Source organism: Coffea arabica, chromosome 7e (genome assembly GCF_036785885.1).
Source record: "Coffea arabica cultivar ET-39 chromosome 7e, Coffea Arabica ET-39 HiFi, whole genome shotgun sequence".
In the NCBI taxonomy this organism is placed as follows: domain Eukaryota; kingdom Viridiplantae; phylum Streptophyta; class Magnoliopsida; order Gentianales; family Rubiaceae; genus Coffea; species Coffea arabica.
Window position 1 is genome coordinate 12,513,898 of NC_092323.1, and position 20,896 is coordinate 12,534,793.

At 40.1% G+C, this 20,896-nt stretch overlaps 2 protein-coding genes across 2 annotated transcripts; one reads left to right on the plus strand and one right to left on the minus strand.

Moving 5' to 3' along the window:
* Window positions 1-261: 261 nt before the first annotated feature.
* LOC113723462 (uncharacterized) lies at window positions 262-837 on the plus strand. The gene has a single exon (XM_027246542.2). The coding sequence runs from the start codon at window positions 262-264 to the stop codon at window positions 835-837; it is 576 nt and encodes a 191-aa protein (XP_027102343.2).
* Window positions 838-7,558: 6,721 nt separating this feature from the next.
* LOC140011229 (uncharacterized) lies at window positions 7,559-14,314 on the minus strand. The gene is made up of 7 exons (XM_072059993.1): window positions 13,849-14,314; window positions 12,262-13,053; window positions 11,345-12,072; window positions 9,270-10,732; window positions 8,526-9,194; window positions 8,082-8,438; window positions 7,559-7,973 (listed from the first exon to the last, which is right to left on the minus strand). The coding sequence occupies exons 1-7, from the start codon at window positions 14,312-14,314 to the stop codon at window positions 7,559-7,561; spliced, it is 4,890 nt and encodes a 1,629-aa protein (XP_071916094.1).
* Between the last annotated feature and the right edge of the window lie 6,582 nt (window positions 14,315-20,896).

Below are 20,896 nucleotides of genomic sequence, written 5' to 3' on the forward strand. Positions count from 1 at the left end.
CCTATTCAATAAGAATTGCATCATTTGATAGTGTCTTGGATAGGTGATTCAATTCTTTAAAATAGTAGGACTTTGATAGAATTAAATCACTTTTTCATTGATAGTTCTTAGACTTTGTTATATTCTAGAGGTAAATTATCTAATACAGAGGCAAATAATACCTTAAGGAAAGTGTTTTCACACCTCAAAGTCTTTGCATTTGTCTAGTTTAGATTAGTTATTTACTATATTTCCAACAATCTTAAGGTGTTATTCTCAACAATGGAGTCAAGTTCTGAATCCTCTTTCAAAGTGATGAATCAGGACTTCGTCAAGTTGGACAAATTCAACGGCACTAACTACTCCCGTTGGAAGGATAAGATGATGTTTTTCCTGACAGCTTTGAAGATTGCTTATGTTCTGGATCGTTCACTTCCTGAAATTCCAGTGCCTAAAGATGATGATTCTAATGAAGTCAAGGTGCAATGCAAGAAACGCGAAGAGGACGAGTTGCTGTGCAGAGAACACATCATGAATACTCTTTCTGATCGCTTGTATGATATGTATACTACAGTCAAGTCGCCAAAGGAAATCTGGAATGTGCTGGAGTACAAGTATAATACGATGAAACAAGGTGCGGACAAATTTCTGATTATGCAATATTTTGATTTTCGTATCACTGAGAATTCTTCTCTTATGGATCAGATTCATGATCTCCAAGTGATTGTGTCTAAATTACATGATCTGAAAGTAGAGGTATCTGAATCTTTGCAAGTTGGAGCAATAATAGCAAAACTTCCAACCAGTTGGAATGACTATAAGAAAACGTTGCTCCAAACTATGAAACATTCACTATAGATCAGATTTTGAAACATTTGCGTATTGAAGAAGATACCAGAAATCTTCAAAAGAAGCAAACAGAATCTGATATTAAAGTGAATACTTTAAATGAGAAGAATTCACAGAATTTTTCTGGTTCTAAAAGAAAGTCTCCAGAAGCAAGAACATCTAAGAACAAGAAGAAGAATAGAGTCTGCTATAAGTGCGGCAAGTGTCGCGCCCCATTTTTGATAAAATGAATAAATGATTTAAAAAATGTATTTTTCGATTCAATTTGTGATTGGAAAATGAATTGTGATTTAAAAGAAAAATGGGTCTAAATGGGGGTTTGAGAATGCGACGATTTGACCCAAAATTATAGTTTAAAAAGGGTTTTTAAAACTAAATACGGAGTCGCCACTTGGTAATGAGTTAAGGTGTACCAAGTCACCTAAAAAATGTATTTTTTTAAAAAAATAGGAAAAAATAGTGAGAAACCCTTTTTAAACGTCTCCTAGTCTACGTAAACCAAAGAAAAAGGTTCGGGAGTCACATTTGACAAAGGGGAAGGCAAGGATAAAATCCAAGGCACCCCTTTGACCTAGCCAAGGCTAGTTGCATGATTTAATCAAAGATTTTCTTGTTTTAACCAAAGAATTTATTACATTTGGATGCACTACATGAATGCAAACCCTAGACCTAGGGGTATTGGGGGAAATTTCTCTTCAAAGGTTGAGTAGTACCATTCACATTAATTGTGAAACCCAATAACGATCCTTTGAAGAAGTCACGAATAATGCGAGTGGGATGCAAATGAATGGAATGCATGTATGCAATGTGAGGACACGAGTTTGAAAAAGTAATAATAAACAATAAAAATGTAAAGGAAAATGTGCACGTGAGTGGGCAAGGTACGGTATGTGAAATGATAATATGAAGTGCATGTGTGCAAGTGATGATAAAAGTGTTCGTGTGCAAGTGAAGAAACACAAAGGTGCTCGTGTGCAAAATGGGAGGAAAAAATGAAAGTGTGATGAGGGTAAAAAATGGTAGAGTGGATTTAAAAATGCATGAGCCTAGGGAATTCATGCACATTGGGTACGGGGGGACCTAAATCGTGACTCAATTTGCCCTTTTATAGAGAGGATACAAGCGTGCTAAGGCTTAGAAAAAGCCACACTCGTCTATATCCCATATTTAAGGGGACTCTTAAGCAAATGAACCCTATAACTAGCATGAAATGCAAAAATCCTAAAATGGGGGGAAAAGGGGTTCGAGGGGCATGCAAAATGATAAAACTAAGAAAAACGCATGAAATGAAGTGAAACATGCAAACATGTACTAACGAGAGGAAATCCCTAAGGGTCCAGCGTTGGACTAGCCCATTCTATGAATTCCGACTAGCGTTGGACTAGCGGAAACGTACATTCATCCATCACATTCATTCATGGCTATGAAAAGCGAGTAGACATGCCAAACACTCATGAACACATAGCACATAACATTTAGCATGCTCGACTAGATGCAAGGCCCTAACAACGCAAATTAACACTTAACACGTAGGCATGCAACCAAGCTAATGAACCTATTACATTCACTAACTAAAACAAAAGGGGAAAGGGAAAATGGACCAAATTGCTCGCCACAGCCCTATCTATTACAAGCCAAGAGGTGTACACATACCCCATTAAAAGAATAACTTAATGAAAACAAAAAGTAAATGACATAAGTAAAAGGAATTAAAGAAAAGCTAGGAAAGCAAAGTAGACATGCAAATCTCACTTAGCACATTGGATCACATAGGAGACACAAAAGGGATAAAAGAAATTATACCGCCCCCTTTGAATGGTGTCCAAATGAAAGAAAAATGGCTTCAAAACAATAAAAAGGTCACGGTACCTCAAATAGTAAAGTATAACAAAGTCACCAAAACTCTCCTAATTGCAATTTAAATGAAATCAAATAATACATAGTTTCCAATAAAGGGATCCACCAAAGACCCAATTGCAAGCATTAATCAACCATTCAAAGCCAATTGAAACATTTTAGAAACTTTGAAAGTCAAAGAGCAAGAAAAAGGCCAAAGCCTATTTATTTCAGAAAATTCAAGAAAATAGGCGAACACAAGCTCATTCGAACACAAAGTTCTTAAATTCTTGCATTAAGCACCACCTAAACAAATGCATGCAAACCAGATTTTTGATTCAAACTCACAGCTTTGATTAGATATTCCTCATTTCAATATCACAACTTTACTGAGTAACAAACTACATGATGATCACAATCAAATGACCAGAAACTTGGAAAGATATAATACGCAAATTCTGGAAAAAGAATGCAGAAAAAGAGAAAACAAAAACTCTCTTATCATCTCATCAACATAGGCTGAATACCAGAATTTTGGCTTGGGCATGCATATGGTGTATGAACTGAGCAACAAACCACATCATTACCATCATCCAAGCAGGCAGAAAACTTAGAAGGAAAAAACATGCAAGTTCTATGCAATAGCCATGAAACAAGTTTCTGCAATTACTTCACATACTCTAGCAACCGAAGACTGCTGCACTTTCTTCTCAAGCTCCAGCTTCTTAATCACAACCGTGATCAAATTTTCCAAACCAACCAATTTCATTCATACCCAACAAACAGAAAACTTAGCAACTTTATTCAGACAAACAGAAAAAATAGCAACTTCATTCAAACAGAAAAATTAGCAAAACATCAAAGGTTTGAAACTTCAGCAAACAAATCTTTTGAGCTTAGGCAGTTCGCATGGAAGCTGCACTCAAGCATTTCGAATCACAAACCCATGCTCAAAATCCTGTTAAGCTTCTCATGCATACAAACTACAACTTTCGGTCAAGGCTGGAATTACTATCTAACAAAAACAGCAAAGTTTGGAACCGCAATGGAAGAAAATAGCAAGACACAACCGTAAATTTCTGGTGCAGCAAAATGAATATGCATTTTCCAGCAGGTACTTGGTTGGTCTTAAATCCGAATTTACCTCGGTTAAATCATTGTGTTAAGTACCCAAAACTAACATGCAAGGCTACTTAATGAAATTACTATCATTTCTAGTTCAGATCAAGTTCGGACAGCAACTATAAACATCCACAAATCCAGAAATTCATTCGGCTATTCTCGGATGATCTTGCATGCAGCAGATTTTTTTTTTGTTCATTTTTATTTCTTGCTTAACCGAGCTAATGAGCTGCATGCAAAGCTTAATCATCTTGTCTTAAGTTAGTTAATCACATTTATAAGCTCAGATTGCCTCAGAGAAACAAAATTAAAGCTGCATTATTCAAGTTAAGCTCTCGGCAGTTCCAAATTCTTATGCATAACAGATTTCTTTTTCTTCAAATCATCAAGTTTTCACTCGGCTAAATCACTAGATTATGCACTCAAAACCAACATGCATACCTAATAAATGGAATTGTTATCCATTCTAGTCCAAAACAGAGTCAAACACCAGCAACGTTCATAAAAAAAATCCAGAACCTGTTCAGCTAATTTTCGGACAACTTGCATGCAGCAGATTTTGTTTTCCCTTCAAATTCTGGCTTAAACACAGCTAATAAATCCCATACAAGTTTAATCATCCATCTACTAATTAGCTAATCATACAACTAAGCTCAGATCATCACAACTTAGCAAATTAAAACTGAGATTACCATCTCAAGCTCTCGGACAGTACCAATTTTTTTTCAATCAAATTTCTGGTAACTTAATCCTTTATCCAAACATACAACCCTCACATGCATGCCTCCAACAGCCTCAACTACCCAAAATCAACTAGTTCAAGTCTATATATTACCTCAACCTGGAGTTTACACACACGGCTGGCAGCAGAAATGGTTTTCCTCCCTTCAACAGCCCAGAAATTGCAGACCGCTATCTCTCTCTCTTTCCCTTGCTCTGGCTTGCGGCTGGATGAAAGAAATTTGGTCTCAAGCTCTTCACCAGCTCACGGATGGAAGGCAGAATGGGTCGCAAGTCACTCTCTTCCCTCTCTAAGTTACGGATAGGAAGAAAAGAAACAAGAAGCTCGGCTCCCTCTTGCTCACTCTTGTCGATGGAACCGAGGCTACAGCTCTCACTCCCTCCTGCTCTCGGTCCAAAGCAGAAACTGAAAAAATGTGTCGTGGAGTTTGGGTGCTTAGTGGTTGATATGAAGATGAATCGCGGATGGAGGAGGTTGAGTGTTTTAGAGGGGAAAGGAAATGTGATCCGGCAGAAATGGAATTGTGATTTTTTGATTTTTTGATTTTTTGATTTTTTTTTAAATTAATTAAATAAAACTGATAATAACAACAAAAACAACAAAAAAAAATAATTTAATTAACATTGGATAGAAACTAAATAAACTAAAATCAACAAAGCACAATTTTCCATTTTTCATCAATTTCCTCTTTTTTTCTTTTTTTTTCACAAATTTTACGTTAAAACTTAAAACTAAAACTAAAACGTGAACAAAATTAATATGACAAATAATTAGCAAATAAAAGACAAATAAAAAAGGTAACAACTAAAATGCAGACAATCTAAAACAAAAATCATGAATTAGATGCAACATACAAATTATTTAAAAATTTGGTGTCTACAGTTTGCCCCTCTTTGTTTGAGTTTTGAAAAAACTTGAGACAAAGAAGTAGACACCAAATACTTACCTGTGTTATTCGGCTGCAAAATGATTTGAACGGACAGGAATTTTAAAAACGGGACTGACCCGAACAAGGAATTTAAAACGGGACTGACCCGAACAGGAATTTAAAACGGGACTGGCCCGAACAGGAATTTAAAACGGGACTGACCCGAACAGGAATTTAAAACGGGACTGACCCGAACAGAAATTTAAAACGGGACTGACCCGAATAGGGATTTAAAACGGGACTGGCCCGAACAGGAATTTAAAACGGGACTGACCCGAATAAGGAATTTAAAACGGGACTGGCCCGAACAGGAATTTAAAACGGGACTGGCCCGAACAGGAATTTAAAACGGAATTTAAAACGGGACTGGCCCGAACAGGAATTTAAAACGGAATTTAAAACGGGATTGACCCGAACACGAATTTAAAACGGGACTGGCCCGAACAGGAATTTAAAACGGAACTTCACTGGGGAAGTTTAAACAATGAATTAAGTTTTTTTTTTTTTTTTTTTTTTTTTTTTACCTGAGAATAGTTCAACTTTTGTACCAAGAGGGAAATTTGGATTTCTATGACTGAAACGATAGCTGATGCTGTTTCTTATGATCGAGTCTTGCAAATAACATCGATCCTTGTTTACTGGGAAGCTTTGTCTGACATCGGTTTAGGTGCCAAAAAGAGAGTGGCTGCTTTTGTTTGTAAATGCAACATTCCTGCAAGAAAAGAAGAAATAATAGGCTTGCCACCATTATTTGATCCGGTTTGCCTTGAGAGTCGTGTAAACATGAGTCTTGTGATGCTTTTACTTCGGCTCGGCGGCATCTGCCTTAGTCGAACTTGAAACCTTTCAAATTCTGAGACTGATAAAATACGGATTTAACACTTCACCCAATCTAGGTGGCAGCTTTGTTGCATGTCACTCACTATAACTGATGATTGAATCCCTTATCTTTGCACAAACCTCAGGGTTTATCATTCATTTGAATTTAATGGTGAAAGAATGATGCATGAAAATTAGTCATATAAAAATCAATGTATATGCAAGATGATTTCCTATGTTAGGCAAAGATGAGCATGCAAAAGAATGTAGACAATCATAAGCATTCATACACAAATAATTTGAGAATAACCAAGAGGTTTATAAAGATACATTTTGCAAAAGAATATTTGTAAAGAACAAATACAAATTTAACCAACGAATATCATATTCAAAACTTTGGATATTTTCTTTTCGGAATCCGATATTGGCAGAAGTATCACAAATATGAGGAAAACCCCAAATGAACCAGGTCACCGGCTGTTCCTTCTTGAACTTGTCTGTTGAGAAAACCTACCTTGGCGCCCTTTCGGGTTTTCACCAAGGTTGCCCCCACCCCTTTTGTTGTTTTTCTTTTCTCTTTTCCTTTTTCTTTTCTTTCTTTTTTCTTTTCCTTTTTCCTTTTTTTTCTTTTCTTTTTCTTTTTCTTTTTCTTTCGAGGTGCCCCTTCGGGTTTTCACCTAAAGAAGAATGAAATATCTCGACCATGATCGACTCAGAAACATGAATTAAAGATTTCTGGCATCAGTAAAATGTACTTCCCTTGTAAAATTAGGCGAAGACATTACGGACATCACCTGCCAGTTGATTAACAAATTTTCTTATAGAAATGCAGCAAGTGACGAAAACCAGGACTTTGGGCTTTTGTAATGAGGTCAGGTGGGGTGTTTTTCAAGAAAGGTTGAGGCTTGAAAGCAGATTTGATACGAGGGGTGAAATAACTTGAGATTGCACCCTTTTGAGAACAACTCCGAAACTGAGGAAAATTTGCCCCAGTTTGATCAGATTTTCTCTCTTTGCATTTTTCATTGTATTTTCCTCACTTTTTGTATTTTTCTTTGAAAACTAAATTTGCCCCAGTGTAGGGTTTTTTTTTTTTTTTTTTTTTTTTCGAAACAAATTTGCCCCAGTGTGGGGTTTGCAATTCTCAAGGGTTATCAAACGAAATTTGTCAATTCTGATGGCTCAAAGGGGACAAGTAGAGATAAAATGTTTTTTAGTGTAAAAGAAGATGGCCTGACTTGCATTTCGCCATTTGCATGAATTTCTAAAGAAAATTTGCATGATCAAATGAAAAATTTTTTGCACATATCTGAGTTGATGGGTTGAGGGAAAACCCGTCCATCCATTTCCGCCAAAATAAGAGCTCCGCCAGGTAATACCTTTTGGATAATGAACGGCCCTTGCCAATTTGGAGCGAACTTGCCTTTAGCTTCATCTTGCATTGACAAAATTCGCTTCAGTACCTTATCACCTTCTTCAAATGCCCGCCGATGGACTTTTTTGTTGTAAGCTCGGGCCACACGTTTTTGATAGCATTGCCCATGACAGATAGCATTGAATCGCTTCTCATCTATCAAAGTCAATTGCTCATGGCGCTGCTTGATCCAATCGGCCTCCTCCAATTTAGCTTCCATAAGGATTCGTAGCGACGGAATTTCAACCTCAGCTGGTAATACAGCTTCCATCCCATACATAAGTGAATATGGCGTTGCCCCAGTCGATGTCCGAATAGAAGTCCGGTACGCCATCAATGCATAAGGCAACTTTTCATGCCAATCGCGATGCTTTTCTGTCATTTTGCGGATAATTTTCTTCAGATTCTTATTTGCGGCTTCTACAGCTCCATTCATCTGGGGCCTATAAATGGCGGAGTTGCGGTGTCTGATCTTGAACTGCTCGCATAATCCATCCACCATGTCATTGTTCAGATTCTTGGCATTGTCTGTAATAAGCGTTTCGGGCACTCCAAAGCGACAGATGATGTGATCTCTCAAGAAATTGGCAACTACCTTCTTCGTCACATGTTTAAACGACTCCGCTTCAACCCATTTGGTAAAGTACTCAATTGCCACCAATATAAATCGATGTCCATTTGAAGCGGGTGGATCGATTGTACCAATCACGTCCATACCCCACATTGAACAGGGCCACGGGGCGATCATACTATGCAACTCAGTGGGTGGAGTGTGTATTACATCACCGTGCATTTGACATTTTATACATCTCCGGACAAAGTCTATACAATCATGCTCCATAGTAAGCCAGAAATATCCGGTTCTCATGATTTTCTTCGCTAGCAAATGGCCATTCATGTGAGGTCCACAGACGCCACTATGCACTTCTTTCATCATATACTGAGCTTCATCTTCATCGATGCACCTTAAAAGGTTCAAATCTGAGGTTCTTTTATACAAAACTTCTCCACTCAAGAAGAATTTTGAAACCATTCTACGCAGAAAGCTCTTGTCCTTGGTACTAGCATGCAGAGGGTAAGACCCAGTTTTAAGAAATTCCTTAATATCATTATACCAAGGAATATTGTCCGAGGACTTGTCTACAACCCAACAGTGGGCAGGCTTGTCTTGAAATTGAATCTGGATCGGTTCGATCTTCAACTCATCTGGATACTGGATCATAGAAGCCAAGGTGGCCAAAGCGTCAGCAAATGCGTTTCGGGCTCGCGGGAGATGTCTGAACTCCAAGTTTTGAAATTGTTTGGCCAGAGTGAGCAGACTACAATGGTAGGGCAGAATTTTTGAATCTTTGGTTATCCACTGCTTCAAGGTTTGGTGCACGAGCAAATCTGAGTCACTAAAAGCTATCAACTCTTTGATTTCCATTTCTAAAGCCATTTTGAGACCAAAAATGCAAGCTTCATACTCAGCCATGTTGTTTGTGCAAGCAAATTGCAATTTGGCAGCGGCAGGATAGTGCTTCCCTTCGGGTGAAACCAGAACGGCTCCAATTCCAGCTCCGAGGGAATTCGAAGCTCCATCGAAGAAAAGCCTCCATTCAGGGCTTTGTTCACTTATATCATCTGTAGCGCCTACGAATAAAACTTTCTCATCAGGGAAATACGTATGAAGTGGCTGATAATCATCATCCCTTGGATTTTCCGCCAAATGATCCGCTATAGCTTGCCCCTTGACCGCCTTTTGTGAAGTGAAAACAATATCAAACTCTGAGAGAATTATCTGCCATTTGGCCAGGCGTCCGGTTAACATCGGTTTCTCCAAAAGATACTTCAAAGGATCAGATCGGGAAATAAGATAAATGGTATGGCTCAACAGGTAGTGTCTCAATTTTTGGGATGCCCAGGCCAATGCACAACAGCTTTTCTCAATGAATGAATAATTAGCCTCATACTGCGTGAACTTCTTGCTTAGATAGTAAATGGCTTGTTCTTTCCTTCCAAAGTCATCGTGCTGACCTAGAACACACCCTACTGCTCCATCGAGTACAGATAAATACATAATCAAAGGTCGGCCTGGTTTGGGCGGCACTAAGACTGGTGGATGCAACAAATAATCTTTAATCTTGTCGAAAGCCTGCTGGCACTCCTCATTCCAATACAACGGTACATTCTTTCTTAATAATTTGAACAATGGCTCGCATGTGGCAGTTAATTGGCCGATGAACCTCCCGATGAAATTGATCTTCCCTAAGAAGCTTTTCACGTCCTTCTGAGTTTTCGGCACTGGCATATCTCGAATTGCTTTGATTTTCGCCGGATCTATTTCTATGCCCTTCTTGCTAACAATGAATCCCAACAGCTTACCCGCAGGTGCTCCAAAGGCGCATTTCGCAGGATTTAACTTCAAATTGTACTTCCGCAATCTTTCGAATAACTTCTTCAAATCAACCAAATGGTCCTCTGCCCTCTTAGACTTGATTATGATGTCATCCACATAGACCTCCATCTCCCGGTGGATCATATCATGAAATAGGGTTGTCATGGTCCTCTGATACGTTGCTCCAGCATTCTTTAAACCGAAAGGCATGACTCGGTAGCAAAAGGTACCCCAAGGGGTAATGAAAGCAGTTTTCTCCCTATCCTCTTCTGCCATCAAAATTTGGTGGTAGCCAGCAAAACAATCGCAAAAGGATTCAATCTCATGTCCGGCAGTATTGTCTAAGAGAATGTGAATGTTTGGTAGAGGGAAATCATCTTTAGGACTGGCTTTATTAAGGTCTCTATAATCAACGCAAATTCGCACCTCTCCATTCTTTTTTGGAACAGGGACTGGATTCGAAAGCCAAGTTGGGTAATGGGAAACAATGATAATGTTGGTTTTGAGTTGTTTTTCAATTTGCTCTTTTATTTTGAGGCTCATATCTGGTTTGAATTTTCTGGGTTTTTGCTTTACGGGTGGAAAAGAAGGGTCTGTGGGTAACCTATGCACTACCACGTCAGTTGAAATGCCAGTCATATCATCATAGGACCACGCAAATACATCCTGGAACATGGTCAAGAATTCAAGCATCTCATTTTTCTGTCTTTCACTCAAATGAATACTAATTTGCACCTCCTTAACTTCATCCTCAGTGCCAATGTTAACCTTTTCTGTTTCTTCCAGGTTCGGTTTTGGTTTTTCCTCATATTGTTCAAGGTCCTTTGCAAAAGAATCGAATACCTCCTCATTATCACTCTCGCTTTGGAGTTCGGATTCACAGACCTCCAAGTCATGAGTGATATAGAGATTGCCGTTATTGAATTCCAGAATTGTGATATCCAAAGGGTCAAATAATTTTATTTTTGGCCATCTGAAAGAATTAACGAATGTGGGATAATAAGCAGATAAGCATACAACAAACCAATGAACAAGCAATATAAATATAAACAAGCGAATAAACAACACAACATGACAAGAAAAACTTGTGCACTTTCTATAAAGCCTTTGATTGAAAGCAAATGGAAATGAAAACTTAACAATATTTACATGTGCAAATGTTAGTCAAAAGTAAAATTGTTTTCATTGGCTATTTACAGATGCAAAAGTATTTTCATGAATTCACATGAATGATAAACCCCTTTCAGTTTACCGAAACTCCTTTCGAATGGGCAGAGCCTCGGCTGTCCAGTTGGGAATTGATCCATCGAGGATGTCAGGAAATTCAGCTTCGCTCGGAACACTATCTTCAAATGTTGCCCCAACGAACAATTGGGCCAAACTTGCTTCAATTTCGTCAACTGGGTTGATTTCTGACATGATCACCTCGGCTGGTCGTGGGAAAGTATATTGCAGGGGTGGAATGTCAAGAGCCCTTTGCCTTCCTTCCTTCTCCGCTTTCTTGCGCTCCTTCATCTCTCTAATGTCCTTAGCAGTTGGTCGGAAACCCAAACCAAACGAATCATTTTTCTCCACAATCTCCACTGGCTTTAAAATTCCTTGCAGATCTCGTCCCAGCCCTTTGTCAAATTCATAGCCTCCGCGGATCATCTCCTTAGCCATCATGACACTGGCCCTTGATAGAGCTTGCTCCTCCTTTGTTATCCAACTGACGGAGACAATATCAGATGTGCTATGAGGGGTCACTGTGGAGCTTCGGCTACCCTCTTCTTTGGACTCGGAATCGGTGATTACAAGGCAATCCTCTTCGGCAAATATAGTTATCAGCTTGTCATTTACTACAAATTTCAGCAATTGATGCAATGAAGAAGGCACCGCCCCAGACTTGTGAATCCATGGCCTGCCAAGCAAAACGTTGTAAACACTAGGAAAGTGCATGACTTGGCAGGTTATTTGAAACTGGGCGGGCCCCATTTCAACTACTAAATCAACTTCTCCTATTGGCTCTCTTTGCGCTCCATCAAAACCTCGGACTATGGTCCCTGAAGGCCTCAGCTTGACGTCTTGCAATCCTAGCTTTTCCAAGGTGCTCCAAGGACAGATATTAAGCGCAGATCCGTTGTCAATCAACACCTTCGGCAACATTTTCCCGTTGCACCTCACGACTATGTACAGGGCCTTGTTATGTCCAATGCCTTCCGCCGGCAATTCCTCGTCAGAGAAAGTGATTTGTTTGGTGAATAATACGTTCCCAACCACATGTGAGAAATTATCAACTGAAATATCCTTAGGGATTTGAGCTTTAGTCAGTACTTCGATCAGCGCGTCCCTATGCATGTCTGATGAAAAGAGCAGGTCCAACATGGATATCTGAGCAGGTGACTTGCTTAGCTTCTCGATTACATTGTATTCGCTTCTCTGGAGCCTTTTAAGAAAATCCAAGGCTTCTTTCTCGGTGATTGTTGGTTTAGCAGGCGGCTCAGAGTTATTTGCTGGAATCGGAATGGCAGTTTCAAACGGACTGGCAGTCTTCCCCGATCTGGTAACCACTGACACTTCCTTCTTTGCAATTGACTTCTCCCCAATCTGTATGACAGGTTCATCGTAATTCCATGGCACTTGCTGCAGACTTAAAACAGGTTCTTGCTTCGGGAATTCGATGAATACTGGCTCTAAAGCCTCACTCTCAGTTGGCGTGAGATCCAAAATAAAGGGCTTTTCGTCCTCTTCAAATGGCAATTCTATGACAAAGGGTTGGTCTATGACCCCAAACACTTCAGCTTCCCTTGCCAATTCTTTGACTGGTTCTACGTACTCCGTATCATCCAGAATAACACCAATGATATTGGCATGTTCCGGCAAGGGGTTCCTATTTACGTTCGGCCCTTGTGTCTCCCTTTTTCGGATTACAATCTCCCCGGCTTCAACCATATCTTGGATTTTATGCTTAAGCGCCTTGCAATCAATAGTCGAATGTCCGGCGGCCCCTGAATGATAAGCACAGACAGCTTGCGGGTTATACCAGGCGGGCATGCCATATGGATAGGTAGGAGGGGGTACCATACCAATTTTCCCGGCGGCCTTTAACTGATCATACAATTGGTCTAAAGGCCTGCCTAAATTGGTGAATGCACGGCTAGGGGGTCGATTGTACGGTTCAGGAGGTGGAGGATGGTTGTAAATAGGTCTATTTGGTGGAGGAAATCTTGGATTATATGGAGGGCGAGGTCGATTTTGGGGTGGATTCGGTTGAGAAATTTGAAATGGGGCTGAAGGTGGGTTAGGATAGCTTGGGCGAGATCTAGGGTGGTGGATGTTGGTAGTATATACAGGGTGCGGATTTGAGTAGTAGGGGTAATGGGGTTGGTAGATTGGGCTGTGTTGGTATCGGGGTCTGGGTGAAGGGTTTTGGTTCCAAATAAAGGTTGCATCCCCCTCTTTCTTTTTGAACGGCGGCTTTTTCACATTGCTTCCTTGACCTTGTAAAGCATCCAACTGGGATTTGAGAGCAGAGACATTAACAATCTTCCCAACTCTTACGAAGTCATCAAACTCCTCAAGTTTATTTACAATTGCAGCAAACGAACATCCGGTCATACGGAAAATCTCTTCAAAGTACGGCGGATCATGTGCTTTTATGAAAGTACGTATGATTTCGTCCTCGGTCATTGGTGGCTCGACTTTTGCAGCTACTTTTCTCCACCTCTTGGCATAAGTCTTGTGATCCTCGGAGGGTTTTCTTTTCGTCCCTTCCAACGTAGTTCGTGTCGGAGCCAACTCGCAGTTATACTCGTACTGCCTGATGAAAGCATTGGATAGATCAACCCAGGTCTTCACCTCCTCCGGCTTTAAATTCGAATACCAATCAAGGGCGTCGCCTTCTAGACTTTCCGGGAATAACCTTAACGGCAAGTTCTCGTCATCCACTGGTCTACCCAACTTGTTGGCAAACAAACGCAAGTGTGTCTTCGGGTTGCCCGTACCATCATATTTGTTGAACTTCGGGGTCTTGAATCCCACTGGCAGCTGTACATTTGGAAACAGGCACAAATCATCGTAGTCTAGCACCCCTTGCTTGCTTAAACCTTGGCTTTTCCGGATGAACTCATCGAAACGGTCCAACCGCTTAAGTAACTTCAGATCAATTGGGGCAGATGACTCCCCCACTTCCGGCTTGGTTTGAACAATGTTCTCCGGCACAAAAGGCTCTGCAGTAGTCTGATAAAAAGCGTGTGGATCTGGAGGCATGCTTGGACCACCTTGACCACCCTGAGGATGAAATCCTTGCCCATAGAGAGGATAGAACGGAGGATTTTGAGTATAAGCATATTGCGGGTTGACAATTCCCTCAAACGTGGTTTGAATTGGAGGAATAACAAATGGTAACGTGGTTTGAATTGGCGGAATAACAAATGGTTCGGATTGTGGTTGTGTGGCGGGCACAGGTTCAGGTTGCACTCCGCTACTAACGAGCTCGTCGATCAACTTCTTCTGAGCGGCCATTTCCGATGCCATTTCCCCAAATTTTGTGAGTAACTCTGTCAACTGAACCCCAGGACTTGCAGCTTCCGGCTGGGTAGTTGCAACGGCCTTATCGGATGATTCTGGTTGGGTACTCATGTCTACACGATTCCTTTGGGCTTTACTTCGGGATCGCGTAATAATGGGGCTTTTCCGAAAAGCTATTTTGAAATTTACCTGAAAATGCAAAAGACTTCTTTAGATAAACCAATGATTACTGAATTTCTGCAATTTAAAGAGAGAAAAAAAAAAGAAAAAGACATGAGTTAGTAATTATTCAAACAATTCGGATGCATGTCCTATTTTGGGGGCCCTTTTTGTGCCAAGGGTAGGCCTAGCATGATGCAACACCTTCGAAATGGGACCCGTAACACAAACCTGTTTTTGACAATAATTCCAAATGAGGGCAAAAGAAAAATCATTTTCATTGATAAACTTGCCAATATTTACATCATATCACGAAGACGATTCCGTACAAGATTACCAAAACTTCTGAACCTATCTAATACAGAGTCCTTTGTTTCCCTAGCATATGGAATTCTAACACATTCAGTTTGGTCATATAATTCTGCACATTTCCTTTTCAGCTCTTGACGCCTTCCTCGTTCCTTTTCATACAATTGCTTGCTTTGCTCGGCCATCCCTTTGTATGCTTCGACAGACTTACTTAACTGCAGAATTTCCTTATCCTTTGCTTCGATAATGACTTTCAACTTTTTCACCTCCTCAGATGGCTCATCTTGAATTTCTTGCGCAACGGATCCTCCTACCCAGTCTTCGTATTGCGGAGTGGTCAATCCCCTTTGTTTGAGTTCTGGAACGTACTTGACGCGTTCATCGTCGGACAACGTCTCCCAGGCCTCATCAAGAAGAATCTTCATCGGAATTTCTCTCGGACATATCCCTTTGTCGAAAATGATGGTAAATGTAGTCAGATCAACTGCAGACGGCACATCTTGAACTCGCCCTAATTGTCGGAGGAACCTTCTTGGATTGTATGCCATGATACCCTGAGTGCCCAATAAAGGAACAAACTCGGATGCCTTGGTGCGAAGGACAGGCTTGACACAATTGGTCCAATCCAATACCCATCTCACCTTTTGATTGGTCACATTCGTTAAAAAGTTCACAAACTCGGATGCATTACACGGTGAACTCCTACTATTGATCCTCTTGTGATGTGTGATTACCCAATTATATCCGGCCATTGGTAGACTCTCGGGAATAGACGGTCGTCTCATGAAGTGCTCCATCCCCCACACATGTAAAATCAAATTTGACCCACAAAAGAACTTTTCCCCTCTCTGACAGGTAGTGCAAGCTATGAAGATGTCGGCCAAAATAGTTGGAACAATGGAACACTGTTTATCTTTTATTCCTAGAAACAAGTCGTACAAGATTTTAGTGAACTTGAAGGCTATCTTTTTGTCTTTCCTAGGGAAAAAGTAGGTTCCAGCCATGACTAATCCATATACCCAAACTCTCTTTCGTTCCCATATTTCCTCGGACGTAAACGAAAAATCCCCTCGATGCCTCTCAAAACCATCTCTTAATGCGAATCGATCAAATAAGAACTTCGCCTCTACATTTTGGTCTGCCCCTTGCAGTACTGATTCCTTTAACCCAGTGAAACGGCAAAATTCATCTTTGTTAGATACTAACGGAAATATCACGGCAGTTCCTTGGATCGGCAAATTGAGAAATCCGGCAACTTCCTCAATCGTTATGGTCATCTCCCTTTTCCCGAGTCTAAAAGCAGAACAAGTGGGGTCCCAGAGATGCACCAAAGCCTCTACCAAATACCCATCGGACTTAATGTCCTTGAAATCCCCGATGCGTCCTAATCGATCGGCTATTTGGTTAATCTCATTGGGTGAAAGTAATGTGGGCCATCTTTGTACCTCCGGCGGCACTACTAACATCTGTTGCACTCGGCGAGGATTGTCCATCTAGAAACCAAAACCAGGGTCAGATACCTTACCTACAGGTCCCATTTCTCTGGTTAACAGGAATTTAAACGTGCAAATCCCAAAAAGTTGGGTTAAATACCCATGGGATTTAGGTTGGCTTGTCCCTAATGTGGGATTCCCTAAGTGGCATTCCCTTTCTAAGGCTTATGCATGATGTCATTCTTATCAAAGCAAGGAAACATGCAATTTGAAATGAGACTTGACCTAAGGAGCCCTTTGTTCGCCAGGGTGGGCCTAAAATGGCATGACATTATTAATTTATGAACATAATATACCAAAACTTTTAAACGTGCAATATCCTATTTACACGGGTAGGCCCTAAAAGAAGGTCATGCCAGACCTCTTATTTGCTAGGGTTTGTGAATGCAATGAGGTCATAAAACCAAGAAAAATTAGTTCAGCCAGATATATACACATAACACATTGTAGCAACGAAATCAACACAAAGAAGTAAAGCAATAAAAAGGAGAAAGGGTTGGACCCCTCCCCTCGTGAATAGTGTCTCCTAATTTAGGGCAAGGTTGACTCTACCTTAGGCAATTCTAAAATGGATGCATGAGGTTGGAGCTCACTAATGCATCTAGACTCGATAGGTCATAGGTCCCCGAGCCTTCAGACTTGGAAACCAAAGGTCATCACTCCCAAGGTTCCTTGTCGGTGGCTCGAGCGATTCCCCAGACATTGCTACGCACACGTCGTGTCACGGCCACATGTCTGAGTGAATCTATCAAAAATCCTTAATCTTCGACTAAAAGCTAAAGGCTATTAACCCAAAGCTTAAAGCGGAAGATTAAGTGACCCCTTGGATCGTGCTACGCACACGTCGTGTCACGGTCACACGTCCAAGTGAGTCGCCTAAAATCCTAATAGGGTGGAGTGGCGTGACAAGCCACTAAAAGAAAAATAAATGAGGGGTTAAAAATTAAAGCGTATGCACGTATGCTAGTGCTCGTTTGGAGGGGAGGGATCGAGAACCAACGTGAGGCTCTAAGGTGACACACACCCCCCCCCAAATGCAATGCGAGCGCGAGGTAAGTAAGTAAACATACATCCAATCAACCAATCATACATTCACGAGCGAGGGAGTAGTTGGATACGCGTGAAATGCAAAAATCCTAATAAAAGAAAAAATGCAATCCTAAACACCCAAATGTGATATATGAAAAGATTAAAAGAAGAAAAAGGTTGATTAAATCAAATTTGCTCGGACTCTCGAATGTCCCCAGTGGAGTCGCCAACTGTCGCGCCCCATTTTTGATAAAATGAATAAATGATTTAAAAAAATGTATTTTTCGATTCAATTTGTGATTGGAAAATGAATTGTGATTTAAAAGAAAAATGGGTCTAAATGGGGGTTTGAGAATGCGACGATTTGACCCAAAATTATAGTTTAAAAAGGGTTTTTAAAACTAAATACGGAGTCGCCACTTGGTAATGAGTTAAGGTGTACCAAGTCACCTAAAAAATGTATTTTTTTAAAAAAATAGGAAAAAATAGTGAGAAACCCTTTTTAAACGTCTCCTAGTCTACGTAAACCAAAGAAAAAGGTTCGGGAGTCACATTTGACAAAGGGGAAGGCAAGGATAAAATCCAAGGCACCCCTTTGACCTAGCCAAGGCTAGTTGCATGATTTAATCAAAGATTTTCTTATTTTAACCAAAGAATTTATTACATTTGGATGCACTACATGAATGCAAACCCTAGATCTAGGGGTATTGGGGGAAATTTCTCTTCAAAGGTTGAGTGGTACCAATCACATTAATTGTGAAGCCCAATAACGATCCTTTGAAGAAGTCACGAATAATGCGAGTGGGATGCAAATGAATGGAATGCATGTATGCAATGTGAGGACACGAGTTTGAAAAAGTAATAATAAACAATAAAAATGTAAAGGAAAATGTGCACGTGAGTGGGCAAGGTACGGTATGTGAAATGATAATATGAAGTGCATGTGTGCAAGTGATGATAAAAGTGTTCGTGTGCAAGTGAAGAAACACAAAGGTGCTCGTGTGCAAAATGGGAGGAAAAAATGAAAGTGTGATGAGGGTAAAAAATGGTAGAGTGGATTTAAAAATGCATGAGCCTAGGGAATTCATGCACATTGGGTACGGGGGGACCTAAATCGTGACTCAATTTGCCCTTTTATAGAGAGGATACAAGCGTGCTAAGGCTTAGAAAAAGCCACACTCGTCTATATCCCATATTTAAGGGGACTCTTAAGCAAATGAACCCTATAACTAGCATGAAATGCAAAAATCCTAAAATTGGGGGAAAAGGGGTTCGAGGGGCATGCAAAATGATAAAACTAAGAAAAACGCATGAAATGAAGTGAAACATGCAAACATGTACTAACGAGAGGAAATCCCTAAGGGTCCAGCGTTGGACTAGCCCATTCTATGAATTCCGACTAGCGTTGGACTAGCGGAAACGTACATTCATCCATCACATTCATTCATGGCTATGAAAAGCGAGTAGACATGCCAAACACTCATGAACACATAGCACATAACATTTAGCATGCTCGACTAGATGCAAGGCCCTAACAACGCAAATTAACACTTAACACGTAGGCATGCAACCAAGCTAATGAACCTATTACATTCACTAACTAAAACAAAAGGGGAAAGGGAAAATGGACCAAATTGCTCGCCACAGCCCTATCTATTACAAGCCAAGAGGTGTACACATACCCCATTAAAAGAATAACTTAATGAAAACAAAAAGTAAATGACATAAGAAAAGGAATTAAAGAAAAGCTAGGAAAGCAAAGTAGACATGCAAATCTCACTTAGCACATTGGATCACATAGGAGACACAAAAGGGATAAAAGAAATTATACCGCCCCCTTTGAATGGTGTCCAAATGAAAGAAAAATGGCTTCAAAACAATAAAAAGGTCACGGTACCTCAAATAGTAAAGTATAACAAAGTCACCAAAACTCTCCTAATTGCAATTTAAATGAAATCAAATAATACATAGTTTCCAATAAAGGGATCCACCAAAGACCCAATTGCAAGCATTAATCAACCATTCAAAGCCAATTGAAACATTTTAGAAACTTTGAAAGTCAAAGAGCAAGAAAAAGGCCAAAGCCTATTTATTTCAGAAAATTCAAGAAAATAGGCGAACACAAGCTCATTCGAACACAAAGTTCTTAAATTCTTGCATTAAGCACCACCTAAACAAATGAAAGCAAATGAGCAATCGAGTTGCAAAGTTGAGGCTACCAAGGACTCAATTGTGAACACTAACCAAGCACTCAAACCTAATCAAACACTTTTAGGAACTTCAAAGGTCCAAGGGCAAAGGAAAAGGCAAGTAACAATTCAAATTGCAATTATTCTAAAACCCATTTGCAAGAAACTAGAACATGCTTGGGCTTTTGTGGAACATGGAGAAACTTGAGGGATCGAATTGATTAAGTGTTCCAATTACTTGGGCCATAGTGAGTCAAGAGGGGACTTGGGGGGTTAAAGAGTCAAATGACCAGAAACTTGGAAAGATATAATACGCAAATTCTGGAAAAAGAATGCAGAAAAAGAGAAAACAAAAACTCTCTTATCATCTCATCAACATAGGCTGAATACCAGAATTTTGGCTTGGGCATGCATATGGTGTATGAACTGAGCAACAAACCACATCATTACCATCATCCAAGCAGGCAGAAAACTTAGAAGGAAAAAACATGCAAGTTCTATGCAATAGCCATGAAACAAGTTTCTGCAATTACTTCACATACTCTAGCAACCGAAGACTGCTGCACTTTCTTCTCAAGCTCAAGCTTCTTAATCACAACCGTGATCAAATTTTCCAAACCAACCAATTTCATTCAGACCCAACAAACAGAAAACTTAGCAACTTTATTCAGACAAACAGAAAAAATAGCAACTTCATTCAAACAGAAAAATTAGCAAAACATCAAAGGTTTGAAACTTCAGCAAACAAATCTTTTGAGCTTAGGCAGTTCGCATGGAAGCTGCACTCAAGCATTTCGAATCACAAACCCATGCTCAAAATCCTGTTAAGCTTCTCATGCATACAAACTACAACTTTCGGTCAAGGCTGGAATTACTATCTAACAAAAACAGCAAAGTTTGGAACCGCAATGGAAGAAAATAGCAAGACACAACCGTAAATTTCTGGTGCAGCAAAATGAATATGCATTTTCCAGCAGGTACTTGGTTGGTCTTAAATCCGAATTTACCTCGGTTAAATCATTGTGTTAAGTACCCAAAACTAACATGCAAGGCTACTTAATGAAATTACTATCATTTCTAGTTCAGATCAAGTTCGGACAGCAACTATAAACATCCACAAATCCAGAAATTCATTCGGCTAT